This window comes from Cynara cardunculus (genome assembly GCF_001531365.2).
Source record: "Cynara cardunculus var. scolymus isolate 2C chromosome LG 1, CcrdV1, whole genome shotgun sequence".
Classification (NCBI taxonomy): Eukaryota; Viridiplantae; Streptophyta; class Magnoliopsida; order Asterales; family Asteraceae; genus Cynara; species Cynara cardunculus.
Genome location: NC_037528.1, coordinates 679,174 through 705,065, shown reverse-complemented (window position 1 = coordinate 705,065; position 25,892 = coordinate 679,174). Strand labels below are relative to the sequence as shown.

Sequence of the window (25,892 nt, the reverse complement as noted above, 5' to 3'; positions counted from 1 at the left end):
CGAGAATGTTAATGAACTTGCATTTGATGATATTGAAACTGAAAATCCTGTTTTTTCATCCATTTTAAGGTGAAGGGAGGAGTCCAAAATTTCTGGGTTAATATTTTGACGAGTTCCATCACCGTTACTTTATTCCATTCCTTTCTGTTCTTGAAAATGAACTCGATTTTTTTATAGGTTACGTTACACAATGCTATTTCAGCCTTACAAACCTATGACAAAAGTCGAAGTAGCTATTTGCAAGGAACTTGCAATAGAGCTGTTCACGAACAAGACGTCCCGCTGGTGAGTTTGAACGACCATTCCAAAAAAATGGGCGGGACCGGATTATCCATTAGAGCATCTCCGGTGGAAGATTCTTATAAACAAAAAGTGGAGGTTCTTACAAGAATCACCGTTGAAAATTTGGAAATGTGACAAGAAAAAATACAAAAAATTGGTTCATTTCAGAATCTTCGTTGGAGATGCACGTAAGGTTAACATCGGTCAATATCTAATTCTACGTTTATGAGACCTAATTAAAACCAGATATTATTCTCGATCCAAACCAATTCAATGGTTGACCCACCCATAAATTAAATCATGCTGGACATAAAATAATTAATATAAATATAAAATATAACAAAATTTAATTATAATAAATATAGTTTAGATGATATATATATATAACTTACAGTGACGCATATCGATTATAACGATGTTAGCAGATACATTTTTAAGACTCAAAAGAGAATTTTTACCATGTTAAAATGATAAATTGGGGTGACAAACCTCCCTAGCCTCTTAATGAATTTGCCTATATAACCTTAAATGAGATTTTCATTAAATCGAAGACCTCTTGAAAATATCTTAAATTTAAATAAAAGGCTGATTTCATATTATGAGAAGATCATGAATTTAATTAAAATTATATATCTTAATATACGGTTCAAATGTCGGCCCTACAAGTGTAGATATTGTTCATAACTTGTTTTTCCCCCTTTTCTATTGCTTCTTTTTATGTATTATCTATAAGCATCTTCAACAGTTAGGGTTAAGTTTACGTGAGACCAACCTGTTTTCGTGAGACACGTGAGACGATACTTTTACACTTGAAATTATACAACAAAATGTTGTGAAAGTAAAAAAAAAATCCGAACCTTCACAGTAAAAACACTGTGAAGATTATCTCCACAATGTTTTGTTGTGAAATTTCAAGTGTAAAAATGTTGTTTCAAGACCTTATCTCACATGATTCCAAGTCCTAACAGTTATGTTAAAATATGGATTTGGTGGTTCTAAAGATCTTTTTGCTCCAATAGGAATGTTATATTTATTTAGATATTAATTTTTGAATAATTTTTGAATAATTGTTGAAGATGTAAAAGCTTCTCCAACAATTATGTAATGATTTTTTTAAAATAAAATATCAAAAGTCAAAATCTTTAAAAATAAATTCACATCTAACCTTAAAAGTTATTCCATTTTAATAATTATAACATTAATTATATTATTAAAATATTCAATATATTTATTTATTTTAATGTACATTTTAACGTAGTCGTTTTGGCAATTCTTTTTTCCTTTTTTGGTTAAATCATCAAAATCTGAGATAAGTGTCAAGATGTGCAAATCCATATGCTTCGCTTATCAAATTAAATTCGATAAGCAGTAGACAAGTCCATTCGATTATTTACCATAACGCCCGCCCAATAAAATTCACGAAAATGATGGCCGAAACACGTGCATGTCACGTAGCTTTGCAGAAGGAGCAATATCCAATTTCTGCACCAAAAATCCTTCATATTTCAACAGATGCTGTGTGTGGATTGTGCTTGAATCTTGCGAACTAAACTTTTCTTCACCGCATCAATAATTCATATACAGTCTTGAAACTTCAATGCTTGGGGAAGCAGCTGAATCGATTTCAAAGGTAATTCTCAAGTTCATTCTACATTTTTTAGATTCTTGTATTCCATACCATAATTTGAATTTGAATTTGAATCTGAATCTGGTATCTTGGTTTTCTTTCTGATTTTTTTTTTTGGGGTTGTTTTCATTCCATAAGCCCTAAAGTGGGACATCTCAATTTTGATCTTGATTATTGTTTCTGGAGCAGAAATTGGTATAATCTTATGTCGCTATTCATTAATCATTACCCATTAAATTTTACTTGATAGAACAGGCTTTGATCATATGAAATCAATCATATTAACTTCGAACTTGTAGCTGCATACAGTAAAATCTTGAAAAATTTGGAGTGCCCAGTTGACTTCTGACCTTCCAACTGTTTGATGAAATGTCTTGCCTTCTAATAACTCATCTTTGAGATTGTATCCATCTTTCTTGCTGACATTGTTGTCCCATCGAAGCCACAATGTCAATCATATGTGGCCTCCCTCTTCTTGAATGTGTTTACTGTATAGCTTGTGCTCGATGGGCTTGGAAGCGATGCCTTCATACTGCAGGTCATGACAGTGAGACTTGGGGTGTTGCCACAGCCGAAGAATTCGAACCCGTCCCTAGGCTTTGCCGGTATATACTGGCAGTGTATGAGGATGATCTTAAATGCCCTCTTTGGGAGCCTCTAGGTGGATATGGAATTGATCCAAATTGCTTGATTTTGAAGAGAACGTATGAGGACACTCATGGGCGGGCGCCACCATATTTGTTATATCTAGATCATGCTCATGCTGATATAGTTCTTGCCATTAGAGGACTTAATTTGGCAAGCCACAAAGATTATGCAGTTTTGCTGGATAATAAGTTGGGAAGAAGGAAATTTGATGGTGGGTATGTTCATAATGGGTTGTTAAAAGCAGCTGGAGTTGTACTAGATGCAGAAAGTAACACTTTGAAGGACTTGTTAGAGAGGTACCCGAGTTATACTTTGACTCTTACGGGTCACTCGCTTGGGTCAGGTGTGGCGGCCTTGTTGGCGATGGTGGTGGTGAAAAACCGAGATAAGTTGGGGAATATTGACCGGAAGAGGGTCCGATGCTATTCCATCGCACCTGCCAGATGCATGTCACTGAATTTGGCAGTCAGATATGCAGACATTATCAGTTCTGTTGTGCTCCAGGCAAGTTTTTTCAATTCTTGATTTGTTAATTTCTTTCTGTAATCAGTGAAACATTTTGAACAAATTTGATGGTTTTTTTTATTTACACATTATATATACTCCTGCTGTGTTCTTGAAGCAGGATGATTTCTTGCCCCGGACGGCCACGCCATTGGAAGACATCTTTAAATCTGTTTTCTGGTAAGAGTTTCTTGTTAGGATCAGTAATGCTGTAATATCAACTAAACACAGAATCTTGATTATAGGGAAGAAAATAAGAACACAACATTATGTGATTCAACTATTTGCGTGTTTTGCTAGAATATTTTTATGAAACTCATGAATTCTGATATAGTACGAACCATAAAGAAAAACACATGGCCTTTTTGAAGAACAAAAAACAGATAAGAATGAATGCTGATAAATTACAACCCATAAAGAAAAACACTGCCTCTTTAAAGAAGAAAAAAACAGTTGGAAAAAATGAAAATTTTCTTCGGTTACATGTCAAAAACCTTGATAATAGTATTTAAAAATATCTCAAGAGCAAGAGTTCATAAAGAAAAGCGTGCACTTCGACTTTTGATGTCAAAGTATGGAATCTCTTTTTCCTACAAACTCATGAATTCTAGGTTAAATTGAGGAAATCTTGATAACATGTAATATAATAGAACAGTGATTGTAAATTTACATAAAACACTTATCATCTTGTTCATCGAAGGTATAAGTTTGAGTTTGACCTGCAAGATCAATTTTCACATATGATGGTATCTTGGAAACACCTTACTATTAGTTTTATGTGTGACTGTTGAATGATAATAATGCTGATGGTGATTCTTATTTGTATAGTTTGCCATGCTTGTTATGCTTGAGATGCATAAGAGACACATGCACATCGGAGGAGAGTAAAATCAAAGATCCAAGAAGGCTTTATGCACCTGGTCGCCTCTATCACATTGTTGAGAGAAAGCCTTTCAGGTACAGCCTAAATTGAATCCATGACCACCTTTATCTACATTTTGACTTTTGAGGTCAAAGATATTCGCTCCGTATTCACATCTGAAATGGATTCCGTCACAAACTTAGCACGGACATTTTTCTTATTTCTAGTTACTTGTTATAATGTTTAATGTGCTATATATGTTTCTTGGAAGTCGTCAATAAAATCATAAGCTCTCTCTAATACAACCATAAGCTAGCTTTTGTTTTGAGCTTATTAAAAATACCCTGTTTGGTTCGTCACAAGCTAGCTTTTTCAAGAAGCTCCAGGGCCTTTTTCAACTTTTTTCCCAATTATACCATTTTTCCAATTAATTTTTGAACACGCTCTTTTAGGTCATTTTACATTGTCATCTACCTTATTACGCTTGTTTTACCAAACATGACTAGCTTATGAACCAAGAGCTTCTTTCAGCCAACGATTAACTTATCCGCTAGTTTGCCAAATAAGTCATTTGGACCTCAAAATTGTATCTTTTTGTTATGTGTGTGATACTGAACTTTTTTTTTTTTTTGCATATTATGGTTGCAGATGTGGTAGGTTTCCACCAGTTGTAAAAACTGCAGTGCCAGTTGATGGAAGATTTGAGCACATTGTTCTTTCTTGCAATGCTACTTCTGATCATGCCATCATTTGGATAGAGAGGGAAGCCAAAAGGGCTTTGAATGTGAGTTTTCTTTATTTTATCGCACTTAATCGAACCTAGGGGACGGTTCAAATAAGAAGGATAAGTATCGTGAGAAGGTAAAGATTCATATGTGAATCATTGAAAAAATCTATTTGAAGATGCATATGTGAACCAACTTTACAAATTATTCATATGAGCTTACATATACCTTCAAATTGATTTTTGCAATGATTCACATATGAATCTTCCCTGCTTTCTATATGCAAAATGTGACTAAGTTTTTGCAAATAAAGATGATGCTAGAGAAAGATCCGATTATGGAGATACCTGCAAAACAAAAGATGGAGAGACAACAAACTTTGGCAAGAGAACACAGTGAGGAATACAAGGCAGCATTACAGAGGGCGGTTAAATTGGCGGTGCCCCACGCCATTTTACCTTCGGAATATGGCACCTTTCAGGAGGTTGAGGAAGGGGAGTATTCGGGCACAAAACAGAGGCCCGGAGAAAGTTGGGATATATTAATTGAGCGTTTATTCGATCAGGATGAGTCCGGCCACATGGTGCTGAAAAAATCACATTCTGTTGTATAATTATGTAATAGATACAAAAGGAAAGATCTGTATACGTCTTATCCTTTCAGTTTTTACTGGATTTATTGAGTTTGTTTGGTTTAGTTTACGGCGATAATGAGGCATGTGTGATTTTGGTGTATATCTTACACGATTTTATTAAATAACTTTTTTAGATATCTTTGTTAACACAAGTTATTACTTTATTAAGGTGCAAGTAAAGAACTTTAGGTTGTTTTAGTATGGATTTGAGGGATATAAAGAGAGGATTATTTCTGGGACAATTCTGTTATTAATTTGTCTGAGATGGCTTGATGGAGACAAGTGAGGGGTCTTGACTGATTCCATATAGTCATTTTGGCTCCATGGCTTAATAATTAAGGCATAAAGAAATACTAATGTATGATCAAGGTGCAAGTAAAGATCGCTTAGATAGAATAGAATCAAAAAATAATTTAGGGGCCGTTTACCAAATACTTACTTGGGTAAGCGTTTACCAAGTTATATTATCTTACCAGATGAATATGATAAGGACCAAAAATCTTACCCGGTAAGAACGAGACAAAGACCGAGAGTTTTACCCGATAAGTGAAGACAATGACTCTTACCACAGTCAGCTCTTATCGGATAAATTGTTGCATAAAAAGCCGTTCTTGTTGATTAAAATCTTATGCAGTAAGTAAATAATAACATTGAATTTTCCCGATAAATGCTTACCGGATAAATGTTTGGTAAACGGCCCCTTGGTAATTTATTTTTCTTATTTTATCTTCCATTCTAAAAGAGATGAAGTATTGTTGAACGAATAAGCTGTCTAGATCGTTAACTTTATTAAATCGTAAGTAAACAATCTTTTAGGATGGATAGAATCGAAGGGTAATTTAGTAATTTATCTTATGTTCCTGTTCTAAAAAAAGATGAAGTACGGCTGAACGAATAAGTCGTCTGACGATGACGGGATCGAGAGGGTAATTTGATATAAAGATTTATTGTTCTAAAAAAGATGAAGTGAAATTAATGCTGACATAAATGCTACCCCAAATCTTTCATTCTTGACTTGATCCCAGCAAATTTCACTTCATCCTTTGACTGCTTCTTAATACAAACGTCTTTCATGGCGACAGATCTCTCACTTCTCCTTATCTTGGTGTTTACGTGTTGTTTCTCGAACTCTTTTACAGAAAGGTAAGTGATCCATTTCATCTTTTTTTTTTCGCGTATTCGTTACTGATTACCTCGAATTTTGTAATTCAAATTGTGCGTTCTTGTAATTCTAGCTATTTTAGGGTTTCAAGACATTTATATGCTTGAATTTCATTACCCATTTCTGTATGTAATCGGCTAAATTGCTTTCAGTTTTGACATAGTTTGTGGATTTCTTAATTAATCGTCGAAACTCTTATTCCCTGCCATGCATTTTCATAATTTTGTTGACGGATATAGTTGTGAGCATATGCCATGTACAGACTTCTGTCCAAACCCTAGTTGCATTTTGAAGCTATGTTCTGATCATATATATATATATATATATATATATATATATAGGGGCAGGTTCAAACGAGAAGCTAAACATTTTGACTTCGTTTTAGTATCATATATGATTACATGTATGATATACAAGTTTAATCATATATATTAAACACATGTTGCATTGACAACACATAGACACTTGATCATATATGATTAAACACACTCAAAGAAGTGTAAGCATATATGACATTGAAACTTCTCGCCTTCTTGCAAAATGTTTAACTTCTAGATCCTTCCTCTATATATACATATTAGTTTCTTAGTGTTAAAGAGTTATAGTACTTTGATGTATTTATGAATGCATCGCCTACCATGGTACCCCAATCTTTTTATGTCTTGTAAACAAGTGTTCATATCTACAATGGATGGCAACAAAGATTGGGAATGAATGTTGCAGGGCTAGCTCAACTGGCAATAAGGCTTGGGTCTCTGGGGATTCTTCTTAGAGGTCACCAGTCCTAGTCCTGCAAGACCACTAGGGATTTTCTTGGCTGTTCTCCATGGCCCTGGGTATTGTCGAGGTGCGCACAAGCTCGCTTAGACACCCATGGTTAACAAAAAGAAAAAAAGATGATCCAATTGAATAAATGTGAGCTATGTTGTATACTTGTATCTGTTGATCTGTTCTGGTTTTGTGAAAAGAATTTACTTGTCAACCGCTTTTTGATGGCTAATATCTCTTTCACAACTACTTGTTGTTTTAGCCGGAAGGAACTGCGAACCCAAGAGGCGAACCAAGAGAATGTTATACAATTAGGCCGTTCACTTCCTCCTAACACAATTGATCCATCACGAGTTACTGAACTCTCTTGGCAACCAAGGTCAGGTACTCAGATAATCTACAAAGGGTTACTTAAGGCCTGCGTGTTAGCTGCTTAATGAGCTTAATGGGACACAACTTATTTGGTTAGCTTTATATGACTGTTTGGTAGTGGCTTCATGATATAGAAAATGGCTTATTCGGTAAGATTCTAGGGGGGAGCTTTATGCAGAAAGTCAAGTTTCTTCCAAACCTGTACTTCCTAACTAAAGAACACGCTCCTTCCATATATAAAAAACTCTCCCAAACAAAAATCTTCTCAATCTATACAGGCATATTAACCTACCAAACAGCCCAGAAGAATAACCTTTGGACACATTTTTTCTTTTAAATGCATATCTTCTATCAGATTTTGGGACATCCTTGCTTTAGGAAGAGACATTCTTTTGTCAGGCAAGGCATTCTAAAATATGTCAGAAGGCCGTGCATTAAAAAAATAATCTGTTAGAAGGTTATTCTTCTAAATAACCGTAATCTTCTACAATGTCCTTATCAAGGAGCTAGTTTTATAAGGATTATTGGGTGAATTAAGGAAATAATAGATATTTACAGAATAAGTTCCATTTGTTTCATATTATATGCAGAGATCATCTTTGTGGAGATGCTATTGACACTATCTTTCTTTGGATAGGGTATTCTTGTACAAAGGCTTCCTATCTGATGAAGAGTGTGACCACCTCATATCTTTGGTAAAACCCACATCCTTGCTTAGGATACATATTTGTTTGACCCCTGAATTATCAAGTAAATTAAGTTATTGCCATTGTTGCTGTCGATTCCTACTTTCCGGAAAACTAAGATCATGTTTGACAACCATAAGTTAGCTTATTGAAAAAGTTCCGTTTGGTTAGCCATGGCCCATAAGCTAGCTTATAAGCCAACTTTTTTAAAATGTTCTTCAAGTAGTGTTTCAATAAGCACCAAGAGAGATTTTTTCCACTTTTTCCGTTTACGCCCCTTTAAAATTTTCCAATTCAACATGTCTTTTTGGTACATTTTACATTGTCATCTAGCTTATCAACTAGTTTTTACCAAACTTGACTAGTTTTTCTACTAACAGCTAGTCACTTAGCTTATATGCCTACAACTAGCTTATCAGATTATTTGCTAAACATAGTGATGTATTTCATGCTCATTAAAGAATTTTTTACCATTTCCTGTAGCAAAGTGTATTTTTTGGTTATAGGGAAATGATAACCAAGAGAAACCGAGTGGCAACAATTCAACCAAGGCTGTAGAACGGACTACAAATTTTGATCTCTCTTTAGCAATTGGAGTAAGTTCATCTTTAGTTTTAACTTTTTTAGCCTCTACGAACGTTCAAGATATGTAAATAGTGTGTAGCATATTTCGTCACCATCAAGAATCGTTGTTTGCAAACCTTTTCTTTAGACCCAAGTAACGATACTAGGGGGATTATTTAGGAGAATAACCTTCTGACAAATATTTTAAATACATCCCCTTCTGACAGAAGATCATGCGTTAAAAAATAATAATAATAATATATAAGAATTGTCTAAGACCACGAACAATTTTGAATTTCCGTGCATGATCATGGAGAATCATTACATTTGACGTCTTTTTAGGATGAAATAACTGCGAGGATTGAGGAAAGGATTTCGGCTTGGACTTTTCTTCCCAAAGGTTTTCTCCCTTTATCATCGTTCCCTTTTCCCCGCGTGTAATCATGGTTTGGTTTAGTTTTGTAATAAGATTAGTTATCTACAGGAAATGGCATGCCGTTTCAAGTTCTTCATTATGGTCCCGAAAAGATTAAAGAGAACCACAACTATTTAGGCAACACATTCATGCGGCTAAATGGCGAAAGCGTAATTGCAACAATTGTGATGTATCTTTCAAATGTCACCCAAGGTGGTCAAATCCTTTTTCCGGGAGCAGAGGTTAGACAAAAACTTCCTACTCTTTTAGACTTGTATTTGGGCTGAACCAAAGCTGAGTTTGTGAGCCAAGCTCAGGTTCACAATGGAAGCCGTAGGGTTGGGCTCAACTTATCGGTAGCTAAGCTCAGAAAATTTAAGCTCAAGCTTGGCTTGCCAAAGGCTCAACCCTTGGTCCAGCTCTTGTAGGCTCATGTGAACTCGTATAAGCTTCACTACAACAAAATTGGCTTTATGGGACGCCAAAATATGTTTAATGTTCTTATAGATTGTTTTATAGGACATAAGCTTATAGGACGAAACAATTGTGCATCATACGTAAAAGTGTTACGATAAGTTGATAAGACGCTTTTGGGTGTTCTAACAAGTTTTTATGACGTTTTTTGAAATAAAGCGTCTTATTAGTCTTTTTTATATGACCTTACTTAAAAAAAAGTGTTATAAAAATAAGTCCCCTGTAAAAAGATGTGTTTATAGCACACTTCTCAAAAGTGTCATGAAAAAGCTTATTGCTACATATGGCGCACAATTTTTTGGTCCTATAAAGTAGTCGATTAGAACATTTAAACATATTTGACGTCCTATAGAGTGTATTTAGTATCCAGACTTGATAGACCAGTTGAGAACATAACACAACAGAACAATTGTTCAACGTTTGGTAGTACAGGACAGAACAAATAAAATGACTAATTTATCCCTAATGAATTGCTTATATATTTCGATTAATTATGTAATTTATTAAGTTATAATAAAATAATTTAGTTTTTATAACAAAATATATCACTAGGAAGTTTTTGTCAAGACGATTAAAATGACACCAAAATAAAAAGTTTATGTCGTTTCCAATTTTTATTTTAAACCTTTTCTATATTATTTTATTATTATTTATATATAATAAATTATATAAATTAATCAAAATATAGAACCCGTGTAAAAATAATATTTTGAAGTCAATAAAGTGAAAGTTTAATGAGCATAAAACACAATAAATAAAATGTAAAGAGAGTCTTATTTGATGTGTTAGAAGAGAATTAAGTTTTATTTTGAGGTTATATTGGTAAAACATGGGTCTGTTCCACCTTGTTCCATGGGGGTGGGGGTGGGGGTGGGGGTGGAATAGATGAGATGCACCGAGATAAGATGCGTCGAGATGCACCGGATCAGTCCCCGTATCAAGCGCGGTTAATGGGTGTGTTTGAGATTAAAGGTGATCAAGGGTCCAGATCCTTTCTCATGCTTCTCACCTTAACCCTGCTTCTCACACGATCCTTTGCGTAATTTGAGGGTTTTTATGAAAATGGATAAAAAGACAAAAGCAATTAGTTTTAAAATAAGGAAAAACGCAAAAATGATGGAAATGCCCTTGTAGTTAACGAAGATTTTGGATGTCCAACTTTGATTCATATAAAAGTCCTTCCAGAAGTGGAAAGTGGAACGGTGATCCCTGTTCTGTTTCTCTGTCCGTGTACCAAATGCACCCATAAAGCCAATTCTGTTGTGGTGCTTATATAAAGCCCTTCAAATCAAATTACAATCTAACCCTCCAAACTGTTGCTATCCTCCTTGTCATTGTTATCATCTATGGCTCGAATCTATTGCAGTCGAGAAGCTTAGGATTGAAGAGGAAAATATGGTCTGATTGTAGAAAGAGCAGCGAGACAACGAAACCTATCAAAGGCAATGCAATTTTGTTCTTTAATCTCCATCCGAATGCTAGTTTAGACCCAAGTAGTTTACACGCCAGGTGTGCAATAGTCGAGGGCGATATGTGGTGGGCCACAAAGATTTTTGTGGTGAAATCTGTTGCCGGAGCAAATTCCGTATCAGAAACCAGTGGCGATGACGGTCTATGCACGGACGAGGATGACAACTGCCCACGATGGGCTGCCGTTGGGGAGTGCGATCGAAATCCAATATTCATGGTAGGTTCTGCTGATTATTATGGAACATGTAGGAAGAGTTGTAATGTATGCTGATTTTAAGCTGTGAAACCAATTTTTTTGCTTTAATTTAAGACCATGCATTCATGTCGGGTTTGCAAACTGGGGGTCTTTTCGGAATACAACTTTTGGGGAGAAAGTTAGATCTGTATATTTTTTTAACTGTAGGTGGGATATACTGGGTTTGTTTATTTTGAGAAACTGAGATGAGATATGCTGGGTTTGTTTATTTCAGATGTAAAATACATCTGGATGATGTTGGAATTGGAGTTTGAATAGGAATTCCAGCAAATTGAGATGTTAGTTTGACCTCCAAAACGTGCAGTATTCGATAAGCAGAATTCCTGATTATAGATGGATGTTTTGACATTTATAGTAAATGATTGGATCAAATGATTGAGTCTGTTTGATAATTCACCAACTTTTTTCTAATTTATGATAATATCCATACATGGAATCCTGTGTGAATCAGCAAGGACCATCTTGTAAGGCTAACTACTCGGCTAGATCCTATCCAAAAGTTAACACGAAATAGAACGGGAACGGATTCGTCGTCGTATGTTTGACCGACGATTACTAACGATTATTAATGGTTATTGTTTGTTGTATCAAGGTATTTATAACAAGTTTACTAAATGCTATTCAAGCTTACAAACTCAACAAAACTGACCCAGTAAAATCTATTCGAAAATAGTATCTTTGATGTGAGACGTATGTAGATGTGATCTCGTCCAAGGGACGGACATATAGAGGAGCATAAAGCGGCCTGTGCTACCACTTTATGGTCCCGTGGTGAAGAAAATTACGTTGTTGAAGGACGCCACCATAATGTTTTGTTGAGTGTCCTTATATTTCTATGATGTTTCGTTGAATTTGGATTTTAATTTTGCGTTTTTTTATAACTTATGTTCTTTGAAGTTTTTTTAGGACTCGAACACGAGAGCTTTCTCTGTAAAGGCAGAAAACAACCAATAAACATGTAATGATTTTGTGAAAAATTTCTACAGTTTCATTAAGTATACTCAAATGATGCTACCATTTGAGAAAAAATCTTTTAAGTATAGTTATTTTCAAAAACACCGCCTCCTAGGAGGTTAAGAATTCAAACCTCATCAAAGATGAAGAGAATGTATAAGTTTATTTGTTGCATTTGTCGTATATAAATATTATATACTTAAAAAAAATACAATGAAAACATACAAAATATAAGGTAAAGGTTCAATAAAAATACATTTTGACATGATTATTGATTTTATTTAATTATAAAAATTTAACATCCAAAAATAGAAACATAACATCTGATAAAAGATGAAAGAAGCAACATTCATGTTCATTATTATAATACTCTCTAGAGTACAACAAGGTGAATCTACACATGTCCTTAAATTGAACTTCACCACATTAAGAATTTAATATCTATTTTGGCACCAAATCCAATGGAAAGTTTGTACATCAAAAATATAAATAAAACTGCACATTGGAAAAGGAAAAAAAAACCAAAAAAATAAAGTAAACCAGTTTAAAATAAGACAACTTTTGTTACCTGTTTATTAACATATTACTGGTAATTTATCAGATATTCAAACCGGAACTTCTCGAGTTTCAATAAGCCGACCGACGGGTGAATTTTCGGATGATTCGTTTTTAGTACCTGCAAAATCTTTAACTGTGAAGCCAACTTTTTCAAACTTGCCTTTTTCACTATTTTCTCTGAACTTCATATAATCAGCACACAAGAAGGGTTTATAAGCTCTCAAATTGTTCTCACCCACAACTTCATCAGGTGCAAAAACTACCTTATTATCCTCAAAACACCAGAAGAAAGCAAGCGAAAACCGGTTTTTACGTTCTTTTAAGACGACTCTATGCTCAGATGATCTTAACTTCCCATTACTCCAGGCTTGCATCAGATCTCCAATATTCACAACTAGTGTTTCGGCACACGGGTTTATGTCCATCCATTTCTCTTCTTTAGATCTCACTTGAAGCCCGCCGATATTGTCCTGATAAACTATCGTTATGCAGCTCATATCGGTGTGCATGCCGAGCCCTTCAACGTCTTTTCCGATGATTTCAGGTGACGAGTAGTTGTTTATCCTCAAATACCCTTCGGAGTTGGAGAACTCGGATTCAAACTTCCTACCAAAATCTTCCCCCAAACACATCAACAGTATCTCGGTGATTTTATTCGATAGGGTCCTCATTTTGCTCCCATATTCTCCCAACACCTCACTGTCAAAATAAAAAGAAAGGGAAAAGAAAACTCCATAAATAACAATAGTAACAACAGGGGAAACATGAATTTCTCTCAATCATTCTCAAGTACATATCAGAGAGTGAAAATAGGGAAATTTACAGAAATAGCCAACCTCCCAAACTCTTTTCACTTTTTAGCCATTTTCAGACCTCATTTCACTTTGTAGCCGGTCCTTGAGCATATATGCAAAGATTGGTTTCCGGCCACTTTATAAGTAAGGATTCCACTTTTTTTTTTTTTTGCCAAAAAACCGATCCTTACGCATATGTGTAAGGACTGGCTACAAAGTTAAATGAGGTCTGAAAATGGCTAAAAAGTGAAACCCCTTTGGGAAATTGGCTATTTCTGTAAATTTCCCATGAAAATAATATCAAGTTACCTGAATTCTGAATTCGACTGATTAAAGAGCACTTCAGCAGAGCTCTGTGCCGATGCAAAAAAGTGAGGTCCAGAGACACGAAGCGATTCAAAGAAAGGAGAAGCGATGAAATGAGGAGTGTAGGTTTTTATGTTCGATGAGGGACCAGCTTTGAGTTTTTGTTCATATGGCAGATTGAAAAGCTTATTTGAAAGGAAATGTAGTTTGTTGTAAAGCTCTTTTGAGATTCCATGGTTGATTATATGAAAGAAACCCCATTCTTTACAGGCTAAAGAGAGGGAGGAAAGGCAAGACGGGCTTAAGGGTTTTGATACATCAAATACAGGAAGTTCTATGGAAGTTTTGGATGAAAGCATGGTGAAGATTGATGGAAATGGAGTTAGTTTGCATGAAGCTTATAAACCAATTTGCAGTTAATATACATAAATTAATTATAACTATAATCAAATTTAATATTCCAACTTACCTAACTCTTTTTAGTCCCTTTTCTATACGCAATGCTAAACACAAGCGGCTCAGAGATTACGAATGCCTCATTAATTACTATTACAAGGATATCGTAATTATAGAGACTACGGAAACTTGTTGAAAACCTATTATCCTATACGTATATCGAAAGGGTAACGTTAATATTGGAACTATGGGACATTTGTTGTCATTCAAGAACGGTTCGTGAAAAAATTTCTTTAGAAATGGTGCATATAAAATAATCTCATTTATTTATAAGTTAGCCTGCCAAGTTTGGGGGACAAGCATCTAGTTGTAAGTACAACCGTTATAGAGGCAAAGAATGTAAAAGCTTTGACTTACAGTTTGGCAGTTCTGGAAAAGATTCCTTTTTGTTTGGATTTTTCTGCAAGAAAAGAAGGTCAATGATGAATAGGGTTGGAAGTACTAAAAAAAATTAAGCAGATGGGAAGCATAAGGCAAAAAAGGTGGAGGTTTGAGGCAAACTGTTACTTTGTTAAATGTTGGCTCTTGGACCAAGATATTTCTTTTATCAGGAATTGATGAATTACCCCCCCCCCCTCCCCCCCAATCTTTACCCCCTTCTCAGTTGACATATACATACATATACACATATATATACATATAGGGGTTTAGGGGAAAACCACAAAAAAAAATGAAAATTTGAGGAACACCCTGGCAAGTGGTAACCATTCATCTGGACGGTATGAACATGTGCATACAAGTAATTTGTCCAATATGCACGTCATAAAAACCCAAAAAAAAACTTCAATTACTTGTATGCACATGTGTGTACAATCCAGATGAACGGTTACCAGGGTGTTCCTCAGTTTTTTTGTTTTTTTTAGGGTTTTCCCCTTAACCTCCCTCTATATATATAGACATATATATCCTTTTGCATGTTCAACTATATGGATGCACCAACCATTTAGCACCCAATGCACATCTCATTGCAAGAATAGCAGAGGAATGTGAGAAGTGGGAGAATATCTTGTATCCTGTTCTTACTATGCCAAACAAATTAACAAAAAGGCAAACTATTCTCCATCAGGTCTATGGTTCTGTCTAGAGCAATAACTAAAGTTTCTTAGGAAACCATCAATAACCCTGAGTGAGAAAGCAAGAATACAGCACATGAATCCTTAGTTTTCCCCAAGTCAATGCAAGAGACAAAGAGAGCATAACATTTATGATATAGAAAATATTCAACTACTAATTATTATTAACTGGTTCTGTTCCATCATTGCTTCATTATATATATTCATCCAGAAGTCCTATGGGTACCAGTTCAATGTATATGAGAAGCTCAGGTGACTGTTCTAAGGAACAAAGAAGTTGCACATGCTTCCTGCCTCATCCTTAAAGAATCTGCTACTTAGCTGTCAGTTTGGAAAACTTGCAGAAGTTGGTTGAACATGGGAACATAAAATCCATGTGCAGTTTTGAGGTTTAACTTAGCTGGAATAGGCCAAATATTCTTGTTTAAAAACAAACCACATTTAGGATAAAGTTTAAGTTTCTTCTAGTAACTAAACCCTAAACCCTAAGATAAACTTACAAAATATACCAGAGGAATGATCAGACCCTGGAACTCGTCGTTTACTATAAAAAGAAGCTATGACTAACTAGACTAAGACAATCACACTTAAGCAGCCAGGCTAGCTAAAGACTTCAAGCAAGATCAAAACCAAAAACTTGCAGCAAAAGACAATGCAGCTTCAGGTACCTGGAGGGCACTGAATGCATTTATTAGAATCAGGATGCATTAGCTGAGTTTTTTCTACCTTCTGCTTGCGATTTCTTTTTCTTCATATTCCTGCCAGACAAGAACAAAAGTTTCCCAGATATTGGAAGCCAAAAAGTAAGATGTCGAGGGAGGGAAATAAATAAATGAAAGTAGAGGATTTAGTAATGTAATCGGGAAACAGAAAATCTGCCGAAGACATGAAATCTTGCACGAATTGCAGAAATGTGTTCACATTTAAACAATTCCGGTGCCGAATTGTGGATGTTATACATGTGCGACAATAGCCCTAGCCCCAACACCGTAATAACTACGAACATGAAATATTCAAATCTATGTTAAATTCGTGTATGTCATCTCATGTCTAAAGATATTTGAACTCACAAGTAAGGTGTAGAGATCCACTTGGTTTTGTATTTCATCTTCATCTCCAATCATGGACCAGTGTTTACACCACTTCCAGATAATCTCTAGACGATCAGATGGTAAACAAAATTTGCATTAGAACACGAACCGTTTTCATTAGAACTACCGTGAAATACCAAACAAATGGCAAAAGCAACTTGACGAGAGAAGCTAATGACGATAGTTGCTGTCAATTACTACTATGATTAAGCTGTTGAAGGCGAATCTGAAGGTTTTATTGAGAGAACAAGATGACTTTGAAACATCGATTCGAAATTGACATCTGATGCAACTGTCATTCTGTTCCCCGATTTGAAGTTGACATTTTTTTTATGCAATCACTTGATGGAATGCTTTCGTTCTAAGATTAATATTCGAAATTGAATCCAAGTCTCCAACAACATCATCGTTATCAACATCAAGAACTCGGTTGTTTGAAATTCTGAACCAGAACCAAGAAAGAAATCAATTGCAATTCCGGTGTACCCTAACACGATTTCAGCGCACAGTCCCAGAATAGGGGTGCTCAAAACCTGATTAATCAGATCAATCCAATCCAACCTAACGTGAAATAACCAACTCGGAATAAAATGATGCTTAATCGAGTTATAAAATTATCAAATTATAGGTACCGGTTGATATTGAGTTATTATTATTGGAACCCAATTTAACCCAATGAATTTGATATCCTTTATTTCTTGAATTTAATATGATTGTTGAATTTCTATTAATATATATATATTAGACAATTACAATATCATGTAAAACATATATTTTCAATTTATTCATATATCTATATAAGTCATTCAGTAACTGTGAACATATATATATAAATTAAGAAAATTAACTGAATGTGATATACGTAAGAAATATGAATAAGTTAGTATCAAATAGTTGATAATGAAAAAAAAATTATAAATAAAGAAATAACATATTCAAGATTAGAAGAATATTTTAATATATCAAGTATCAACCGGACCAACTCGATTAACTCGTACGAGTTAGGTTGGGTTGTATTTTGCTTTTAGGTTAGGTTGGGTTAAGATTTTTCTAAACCATAAATATTAAATTGGATTATTCAAATATGTTTAACTAGATCAACCCAACCAGGAACAACTCTAGTCCCGATGCAGGTCCTTTGCCAGTCACGAGCCTAAAGCCCGACCCTTATATTGGACGGTTTGGACCTGAATGGAAGCCCAACTAATTTTGGGCCCACAAGCATCATAATGGTCTCCTCACCAAAAGAATTCTTCAGACAGGAGCGCCTCGAGCACAATTCAAAAACACCAACGGTTACTGACTCCCTCTCCCTCCTAAGCATTCGTCTTCCACACACTTCTTTCTAGCAATCTCTCCTTTCAATCCTTCCCGCCTAAAGATTTGGCAGAATTGCTTCCCTTTTGGGACACAAGCTACGGATATAGTTCTCCTGATTTCGCGTACGATCGTTTTACAGTTTTTCCGGCGTCTGCAAATCTTTCCGATATCGGCGATCTATGGACTCCTGCCCATCTCACACTTGTATGTTAAACGTTTCACGTGATTTAAACCTTAGCATATGTTCGTTGCTTGGTGACGGCAGTTCTAGTTCGATTGGCTTAGCAGGAGTGTCAAAATTGATGCTTTAGAATTCAGGATTGTATTTTTTTTCCATGTATATTTAATTGAAGGTGATTCTATGTTATTAGTTTATGTACTCTGTATGGTTTTGAGCGAAATTTTGACAACAAAATCAGAAATTACGATCACTGGGGATCGTCCTCTTCTAATCTCTAACCCTAGCAAATGTTTGTTATTTGGTGAGGCAGTTTTAATTCGATCTGCTTAGTAAGACTATAAATGGGGCTTTAGAATTCAGGATCAATTTAGTTTTGTGCAAAATTTAGACAACAAAACGAGAAATTACAATCACTAGGGTTTAGTAGTGTTCCGAAATCAGAATATTTTTCAATTGCCCTTGACATTGCCATTTTTGTGAGAATTTACAGCTTGTATGACTCCATCTTCAAGAAATCAAATGAAATCATGCTCAAATCTTAGCGGAAAAGTTCGAGTTATTGCAAGGATTCGAGGTTTTAGGGATCATGAATTGGCATCGAAGTCTGTGATACAGGTTTGCAAATCCAGTGGCAGTGGGCCTTCTGAGAAAGTTACACTTTCTTTTGATGATCAAACGTCCAGGTATTTTTTATGTTGAAATTTTTCTTAGATTTGGTTTGTAATGAGCTCAAACTTTTTCATAGTTCTAGCTTTTTATTTTAATTTGTTCGTTGTTCTTTTGTTCTTCCAGCCGTAAAAATGAGTATGAGGTGGACCATTGCTATCATCAAAATGAAGATACAGCTCTAATTTTCTCCATGGAGATAAAGCCTCACATCTCAAAGGTTTTTGATGGTGAAAGCTCAACATTTATTGCATTTGGAGCTCGAGGCACTGGAAAGACCTACACAATCCAAGTAAACTTAGTTTTACGTTTCTTATTGTTTTTTTGGCTGGATGAAAACTATAATACATACTTGATTTTTAACTAAAATTGCTGAATTAACTTGGTTAAGTGACAATGAACCTAGCAACAATCTACACAATTCTGGTGCAGTTATTATCTCATTAATCTTTTTTTTTTGAAGGGTTCCAAAGAAAATGTAGGCTTAGGAATGATGGTAATGGATGAAATTCTCAAAATGGTAGAAGGAGGAAAACATGCAGTTGCAGTATCAATCTATGAAGTTTTCCAGGATCATGTTTATGATATATTAGATTCCAAGAATCCTGAGGTTCGAGTACTAGAAGATGCTCAAGGAAAGATAATACTTAAAGGGCTTTCTAAGGCAAGGGAAATGTTACAATCATAGATATTGTGATCGGAATTAATGTTGTGTTTGTAGGTTTGGTATAAAGCATCAGTTGTTTCTAACATCAAAATATTTGTGACAGGTACCTGTGAAATCGATGTTGGAATTTCAGAACCTATATTGCATGGGGAGTACTTCGAACAAGCCAAAACAAAAGATAGCACCGGAATTGCCACGAAGAAGTCATAAAGCTCTGATGATACATATTTTAGCTTGTGATAAAGGAGGAAATCCTAAATGTGTTGGAAAGATGAACTTCGTTGATTTGGCAGGTTTGGAACAAAATCTTATCAATAATGGGGTTATTCCAATTTTCTATGTCTGACATCCTATTTGTTAGGCTATGAAAATGTCAGGAGAAATAGCATTGATGGAACCAACCTTGTTGAGGGTACACTGATCAACAAATCTTTGAATGCATTGTTTAATGTGATCCATGCTGTCAATGCCAACGAGAGTCGTGTACCTTATCGAGAAAGCAAAATCACACGAGTGCTACAAGATTCTCTTGGTGGAAATAATCATATATCCATGCTCGTTTGCTTGGTAGGCTATCTATTATACGTTTTTTTCTCAATTTTGTGATCAAATACTATTTATGTTTGGATAATTTTGAATTCACCAATTTTTCCTTGATTGCAGAACCCATTGTTTTGCCCAGACACTATTCATGCAGTAACTTTGGCTTCAAGGTTGAAAAGTATAAAACCCTCCATGACTGCAAAGAAACAAACCAACTCCAGTGTACCTCTATCTGCAAATAAAGCAGATTCTGTTGTGGCTGCACGCTCTGCAGCAAAAAAAGGAACCAACTCCCGATTGCCTATGTCTGGAAAGAAAACCAATGCAGTGCTGAAAGAAAGGTAGAATGAATTTTAATGTTTAATGCTCCTGATTTTGAAATGAAAACTTGTTTGTGATTTATTAATCTGTTTATTGTTTGGACTAGAAGGAATATTTTTGGTGATACAGATGCAGAGCAAGCAAATGGTTTTAAGAAGCAGGTAGTGAGCATATGCTACTATGTATTTACAATATTGGAATCTAAAAATTAACCATTCATTGCAACCAATTACAATATATTCAAGTTTACACAACATGAATGCAGGCAAATAAGCCATCAAACTTAGTGAAGTCAGATATCCCCAATGGTGATTCCGCTGTTGTGAAGGAGGTATAGTTTTGTTCATATTTTGTAGTATCTTTTTATGTGAAATTAATAAATAACCATATCATCTAAACATTATGTTCATATTTTGAATCTTTTTACAAATGGGAATGTAGGAAAAGGGTTCATCAGATGGTGCTTTATACTCAGATGTCATAGATGTTGCTTCAGCCATTGTACCTTGTTCACTTCATGAGGTAGATTAAGAAATAAGACCTGTACCTGTTTTCATTACCACAATAATTCTTTGAAGGATTACCATATCAAATGTATCACATGGGTAGATGTAGGACTAATATACTTCTTCCTATATGTTACGATATTTAAAGAGAGGTTAAACAATCCCTTCTTAATGCAGGAAATTCCTGTATCTGTTGCTACTCAAGATAATTCAATTGCTTTGAAGGAAGAGGTTATTGTTTTATTATGGTTTTGAAATACATATTGAGTTCTAAAATGCCACAAATTTCACGACCTTTGGATATTATTGCAACGGTTTGTGGATTTATTATTGTAATTATGTTGCAGGATGCTTTGGTAAAGGCAGAAAGCAATTGTAAAGAAGTCACTCCTCTAGTTGATGGTAAGGGCATGTTTGTTAGCATCTTAATGAACTTAATGGAACTTGCAGCTTTTTTGGTCAGCCATTCATAACTGTTTGGTAGTGGCTTAATGATATAGAAACTGACTTATTGTGTAAGCTTCCAAGGGAGACCTTTATGCAGAAAGTCGAGTTTTTTCAAAATCTGCCCCTTCCAATGAAAAAGCATGCTTCTTCCATCTATGAATAAACCCTCCTAAACAAAAACTTTCCTAATCTATACAGATAGATTAATATACACAGACAGCTTTAACATTTATTTCTTCTGATGATGTGTATGACAACAATAAACTTGTATTGAAATTGAAAAATGTTTGTAATACTTAATTTATTTACATTACAGGTGATAACATAGTTAAGGAGGACAATAATTTGCTTGTCAATGAAGGCCAATCACCACCATTAAGTGTTAGATTAAAAGAATTGTCGATGAACCTGCAATCTTTATGTTCAACTCCTTTGCCTACAAGTACGCCCCAGGTGGCTAATACTGAAATTGGCAACATCATTGATGCTGTCGAACCAAAAACTCCCATAGTTACACATAAGATGGATTTTTCTAACTGTCCATCAGGAACATTCAGCAAGCGTAGCTCGGGGATGAAGGTTGGTTTGACTATGCTATTCTCTTCTAAAATTAATTTTAGTTTATATTCCAAGTTGCTAACCTACTGTATTTCTGTTTACAGCAATCACTTGTTCAAGACTATCTGGAATTCTTAAATACAGCTAGCAAGTTAGTATTTTCCTATCGTATATACTTATATTCTTCATGAAAACTTCATTAACATTTATACTTTTTTTGTTATCCGTACATCCATAAACTAATACCATTTACATTATGTTGTTTTGTTAACAGGGAGGACTTGAAAGGGATATGGGTAACTATGTGTTAAAAGTGTCACATTTTTTGTATTCGGTTTATACTTTTATGTCCTAAAACCTCAACTTCTGCAGGGTATTGGAGAGAAGAGAGCTTCGTACATTTGTGAACTTCGTGAAGAATCCCCTCAACCTTTTAAAAACGTACGAAACAATAACATATTATATAAACGTCCCAAAATAAGGATCCTTCAAAATTTCAACATAGTTTATTGTGCTTTTATTTGCTAATTGTATACTCCTGTGTTTGGTTTGGCAGCTTGATGATCTGCAGGATATTGGTCTTTCAGCAAAACAGGTACATACTCTTACTAATGGTTATATAGAGTACGGATCATTTACAAACTGTCATATTAGTACAGACCATACGAATCAATCTCAACCGTCCATCTAGTCTAATGAATATTTGGTTCAATTAATATTTTGATTGTTTATTGATATAAAGCATTGATCATAATAAATGAACTTTGATAATCTTCCATAAATATGCAGATCATAATAAATGAACTCACGTCATTTTCATAAATATCTTAATCAAATGGTTTGTATGGTTTGTACTAATGGTTGGGTTCGTAAATGAAACCACCTCTATATAACATTAGGAAAGAACAAATATGTTTATGATAATCTTGAAGTCTTGAGTTTAAATCTCATATTAATCATTACCCAATTAATTAATGGCTTTATAATAGTATGCTCAGCTTCATGTAAGAACCGCAAAAAATTTGAGAACCTGATGCTCATAGATGCATACACACTATCAAACTATGCATATCTACTATGCGTACACACTATCAAATTTTGAGAACTTGTATACTTGTTGATGCATATTACTCTCCGAAATTCATTAGTATAAACAGCAAAAAAGATGATTATTTTTAGCTTCTAGGTATTTGACTTGTTCTGTTATGTTACGATGTATAGGTAAAGCGCATGATGAAAAAGGTAGCCGGGGAGCTTTTCAGCAACTAGAAATTTGATATCGTGGTATTGTTAATATTGATAATAGAAGTTATCATCGACCTTCAAATATTTGAATTATTTTTTTGTGTTTAATGGCGTTCAGTGCATTGCTTTGCACCCTCTCGCTTGTATACTTTATCTTCTCTCTAGCATATGTTTATGTTCGCCTTGAAATATCGTACTTGGTCATGACATCCACACTTTGTGATTTCAGTGTATTTGCAAAGAAAACAAAATGTAACATATACCTACTTTTGTATATTTGTAAAGGGGATGTTGCTTTGGTTGTATTATCTGATGTTTAGAGTCTGTTTAAACAAGTGTTGAACAAAAATATCAAGTGTCCTTAAACTCGTTTAACGGCTTCAAATCAAACAGTCTTGCTTCCTCTCTCGTTATAGAACGAAAATGGTTCGTCTGCTATTTGAGAATAACTTGTAATCTCTATTGTTACCAAATGAACCATAATCACTTGAATGTAATGGTTGGTAAAGCTTTGAAGTTAGCTTCAATGTGACATTGGATTGTTGAAATTTATAATAAGAAAGGTGTTTGTGAAGTAATGTTATACTTAAATATTTAAGTAAACTACATGGGTGAAAATTTTGAAATTTAGAGAAAAATAATATTTTATAAAAAGATATTGAATATTTTAATAATATAATTTATATTGTAATCTCTAAAATGAAAAGGGTAAATTGTACCAAAATGGAACCAAAAATTTCACTTGATTCCTATTTTGAGAAACCAACTTTCAAAATTGTCATTTACAGGTCTTTATTAAACTTTTTATTTATTTAAGGGTCTAGTTAATCTGTTGACCTGTTAATGCTGATATCATCCAGATTTTTTGCCAACTAAGATATTCCACTTCATATTAATTTTTTTATTTTAAAACTAATATTCCACGTCATATTAATTTTTTATTTTAAAACTAATATTTCATGTCATATTTAAAATTGCAAAATAATTATAGAAAAATAACTAAAACTCGTTTTTTTTATTATTATTGTAATAAAATCTATTTTTCATTCCAAATCCCGTTTTTAAAAAAATCATATATCAAATTGAAGATTTTTTCAAAAAAAATCCAAATTACCAAAATAAAAATTATTTTTTACCAATGCAATAAAAAATTAATTTAATAGAAAAAATTAATTGATGCAATAAAAAATAAATATCAAATATTTATTGATGCAATAAAAAAATTAATTTTTATTGATATTAATTTTTTATTGCATCAATTAATTTTTTTATTGCATTAGTAAAAAACAATTTTTATTTTGGTAATTTAGATTTTTTTTTAAAATCTTCAATTTGATATCTGAATTTTTTTTAAACGAGAATTGGAATGAAAAATAAATTTTATTACAGTAATTTAAAAAAATGAATTTTGGTTATTTTTTATAATTATTTTGCAATTTTAAATATGACATGGAATATTAGTCTTAAAATAAAAAATCAATATGACGTAGAATATTAGTTTTAAAATAAAAAATTAATATGACGTAGTATTCTTAGCTGGTAAAAGATCTTGACGATGCCAGCATTAACATGCCAACCATATCCTTAAATAAACAAAAAGTTTTATAAAAATTTTGAAAGTTGATTCCCCAAAATAAGAATCAGGTGAAAGTTGGTTTCATTTTGATATAATTTTTCCAATAAAAATTTATTAAAGATGAATATAATATCTTCTTTAAAAATTTTGATTTTTGATTTTTGATTCTTGAACGATATATTGGGAGATGTTTTTAGAGTCCGGTCCATTAGAAGAGTACTACTATAATAAACTTATATAATATTTTAATAATATAATTAGTATTAAAATATTTAAAATAAAATGTTTATTGTTTTTAATGAATTTGTGTAGTTTTTTTTTTTTTTTTTGAAATTTAAAAATACTCATAATAATAATTTTTAATTATAAATTCAAATAAATTAACTTTTAATACATTCAACCAAAAGAAAGAAGAAACCTGTTGTAGGTCTTTGACAATGAGGCCGTTTGTCATTAATAATTTGTTCTAGAAATATCTATTTTTTGGCAATTTCAGGAGGTCATATTTGACTTTTACCATATTAAAAAACCAGTAATAAAAAAATCGTTTAATTTTGAATTATGTTTTTCTTACGACTTTATTTGTTTTTATGCATATATTTCTTCTCCAACCATGTGAAATTATGACAAAACAATCAGTTAATAATTATATATGTAAAAAAATTATGCAACAGCAGACCTAGATTTTCTCGAGTCGATGTATCTTTAAGGTGGATCAAAAATCTGAAAAGTCGTTTAATGTGCTTTTAACCGAGTTCCATAGTTTCAAAAGATTTTTAAGTTTTTTGATTCATTTCGAGATTATTATTATTATTATTATTTTATTTCTAGAGAAAAAAAATTTCCCAGTTTTTTAGTTGATGTTTCTTATATTTTTTTTAATATCATTAAGCATCCTTTAAAGTTTAACACGGATGTACCTTTCATATAAAAGAATTCTACTTGTGAGAATAAGTTAAGTGGGTGTTTGGTTCAGGCGAATGAAAATTAAATTGACAGTGAATAGATAAAAACTTTGACTTTTAAAAAAATGAAATCATTATATTATATAAAACCAAACAGTATTACACCATTTAATAATTAGGGTATGCAACCGGGGGGGGGGGGGGGTCGGGTGGACAAATCCAAAATTCGATCGGATTTCGGATATGGAAAAGAAGCCCAAATTTTGGGTTTCGGAG

General features: G+C 33.7%; 4 protein-coding genes across 8 annotated transcripts; 3 read left to right on the top strand and 1 right to left on the bottom strand.

Annotated features, from left to right (window-relative positions):
- The first annotated feature begins 1,778 nt into the window (after positions 1-1,778).
- Positions 1,779-5,405, top strand: LOC112518983. Its single transcript, XM_025126836.1, has 6 exons — positions 1,779-1,912; positions 2,352-3,061; positions 3,183-3,241; positions 3,890-4,018; positions 4,572-4,707; positions 4,962-5,405. The coding sequence occupies exons 2-6, from the start codon at positions 2,357-2,359 to the stop codon at positions 5,259-5,261; spliced, it is 1,329 nt and encodes a 442-aa protein (XP_024982604.1). The 5' UTR covers positions 1,779-1,912; positions 2,352-2,356; the 3' UTR covers positions 5,262-5,405.
- An 847-nt stretch (positions 5,406-6,252) lies between these two features.
- On the top strand, positions 6,253-11,575 carry LOC112516734 (probable prolyl 4-hydroxylase 12). 2 transcript variants are annotated; one of them, XM_025123946.1, is made up of 7 exons: positions 6,253-6,425; positions 7,475-7,591; positions 8,222-8,279; positions 8,777-8,866; positions 9,177-9,234; positions 9,319-9,491; positions 11,090-11,575. In XM_025123946.1, the coding sequence occupies exons 1-7, from the start codon at positions 6,355-6,357 to the stop codon at positions 11,462-11,464; spliced, it is 942 nt and encodes a 313-aa protein (XP_024979714.1). In that variant the 5' UTR covers positions 6,253-6,354; the 3' UTR covers positions 11,465-11,575. The 2 variants fall into 2 exon arrangements, with proteins under 2 accessions (XP_024979714.1, XP_024979723.1); XM_025123955.1 differs by lacking the exon at positions 8,777-8,866.
- Positions 11,576-12,850: 1,275 nt separating this feature from the next.
- On the bottom strand, positions 12,851-17,133 carry LOC112527648 (gibberellin 20-oxidase-like protein). 4 transcript variants are annotated; one of them, XM_025138423.1, is made up of 6 exons: positions 16,880-17,133; positions 16,661-16,746; positions 16,259-16,348; positions 14,875-14,917; positions 14,065-14,108; positions 12,851-13,660 (listed from the first exon to the last, which is right to left on the bottom strand). In XM_025138423.1, the coding sequence occupies exons 3-6, from the start codon at positions 16,276-16,278 to the stop codon at positions 13,009-13,011; spliced, it is 759 nt and encodes a 252-aa protein (XP_024994191.1). In that variant the 5' UTR covers positions 16,279-16,348; positions 16,661-16,746; positions 16,880-17,133; the 3' UTR covers positions 12,851-13,008. The 4 variants fall into 4 exon arrangements, with proteins under 4 accessions (XP_024994191.1, XP_024994182.1, XP_024994199.1 ...); XM_025138414.1 differs by having other exon boundaries at positions 16,661-17,133; XM_025138431.1 differs by lacking the exon at positions 14,065-14,108 and having other exon boundaries at positions 16,661-17,133.
- Positions 17,134-18,677: 1,544 nt separating this feature from the next.
- Positions 18,678-23,366, top strand: LOC112527976 (kinesin-like protein KIN-10C). The gene is made up of 17 exons (XM_025138851.1): positions 18,678-18,865; positions 18,975-19,140; positions 19,312-19,512; positions 19,619-19,808; positions 19,877-20,082; positions 20,179-20,399; positions 20,489-20,540; positions 20,645-20,710; positions 20,821-20,901; positions 21,063-21,116; positions 21,233-21,287; positions 21,649-21,911; positions 21,995-22,041; positions 22,165-22,186; positions 22,263-22,331; positions 22,447-22,485; positions 23,112-23,366. The coding sequence occupies exons 1-17, from the start codon at positions 18,678-18,680 to the stop codon at positions 23,157-23,159; spliced, it is 1,968 nt and encodes a 655-aa protein (XP_024994619.1). The 3' UTR covers positions 23,160-23,366.
- Positions 23,367-25,892: the final 2,526 nt, after the last annotated feature.

Excerpts from the sequence above, each read along its gene's own strand:
- LOC112518983 (XM_025126836.1), top strand. The coding sequence starts at position 2,357 with ATGTCAATCATATGTGGCCTCCCTCTTCTTGAATGTGTTTACTGTATA. Across the intron at positions 3,062-3,182 it reads TCAGTTCTGTTGTGCTCCAG|GATGATTTCTTGCCCCGGAC; the intron begins GCAAGTTTTTTC and ends TTCTTGAAGCAG. Across the intron at positions 3,242-3,889 it reads ATCTTTAAATCTGTTTTCTG|TTTGCCATGCTTGTTATGCT; the intron begins GTAAGAGTTTCT and ends TTATTTGTATAG.
- LOC112516734 (XM_025123946.1), top strand. The coding sequence starts at position 6,355 with ATGGCGACAGATCTCTCACTTCTCCTTATCTTGGTGTTTACGTGTTGT. Across the intron at positions 6,426-7,474 it reads TCGAACTCTTTTACAGAAAG|CCGGAAGGAACTGCGAACCC; the intron begins GTAAGTGATCCA and ends TTGTTGTTTTAG. Across the intron at positions 9,235-9,318 it reads TTGGACTTTTCTTCCCAAAG|GAAATGGCATGCCGTTTCAA; the intron begins GTTTTCTCCCTT and ends AGTTATCTACAG.
- LOC112527648 (XM_025138406.1), bottom strand. The coding sequence starts at position 14,420 with ATGCTTTCATCCAAAACTTCCATAGAACTTCCTGTATTTGATGTATCA. Across the intron at positions 13,661-14,064 it reads CAGTCGAATTCAGAATTCAG|TGAGGTGTTGGGAGAATATG; the intron begins GTAACTTGATAT and ends TTATTTTGACAG.
- LOC112527976 (XM_025138851.1), top strand. The coding sequence starts at position 18,678 with ATGACTCCATCTTCAAGAAATCAAATGAAATCATGCTCAAATCTTAGC. Across the intron at positions 20,711-20,820 it reads ATTCCGCTGTTGTGAAGGAG|GAAAAGGGTTCATCAGATGG; the intron begins GTATAGTTTTGT and ends ATGGGAATGTAG. Across the intron at positions 21,912-21,994 it reads AGCGTAGCTCGGGGATGAAG|CAATCACTTGTTCAAGACTA; the intron begins GTTGGTTTGACT and ends TTCTGTTTACAG.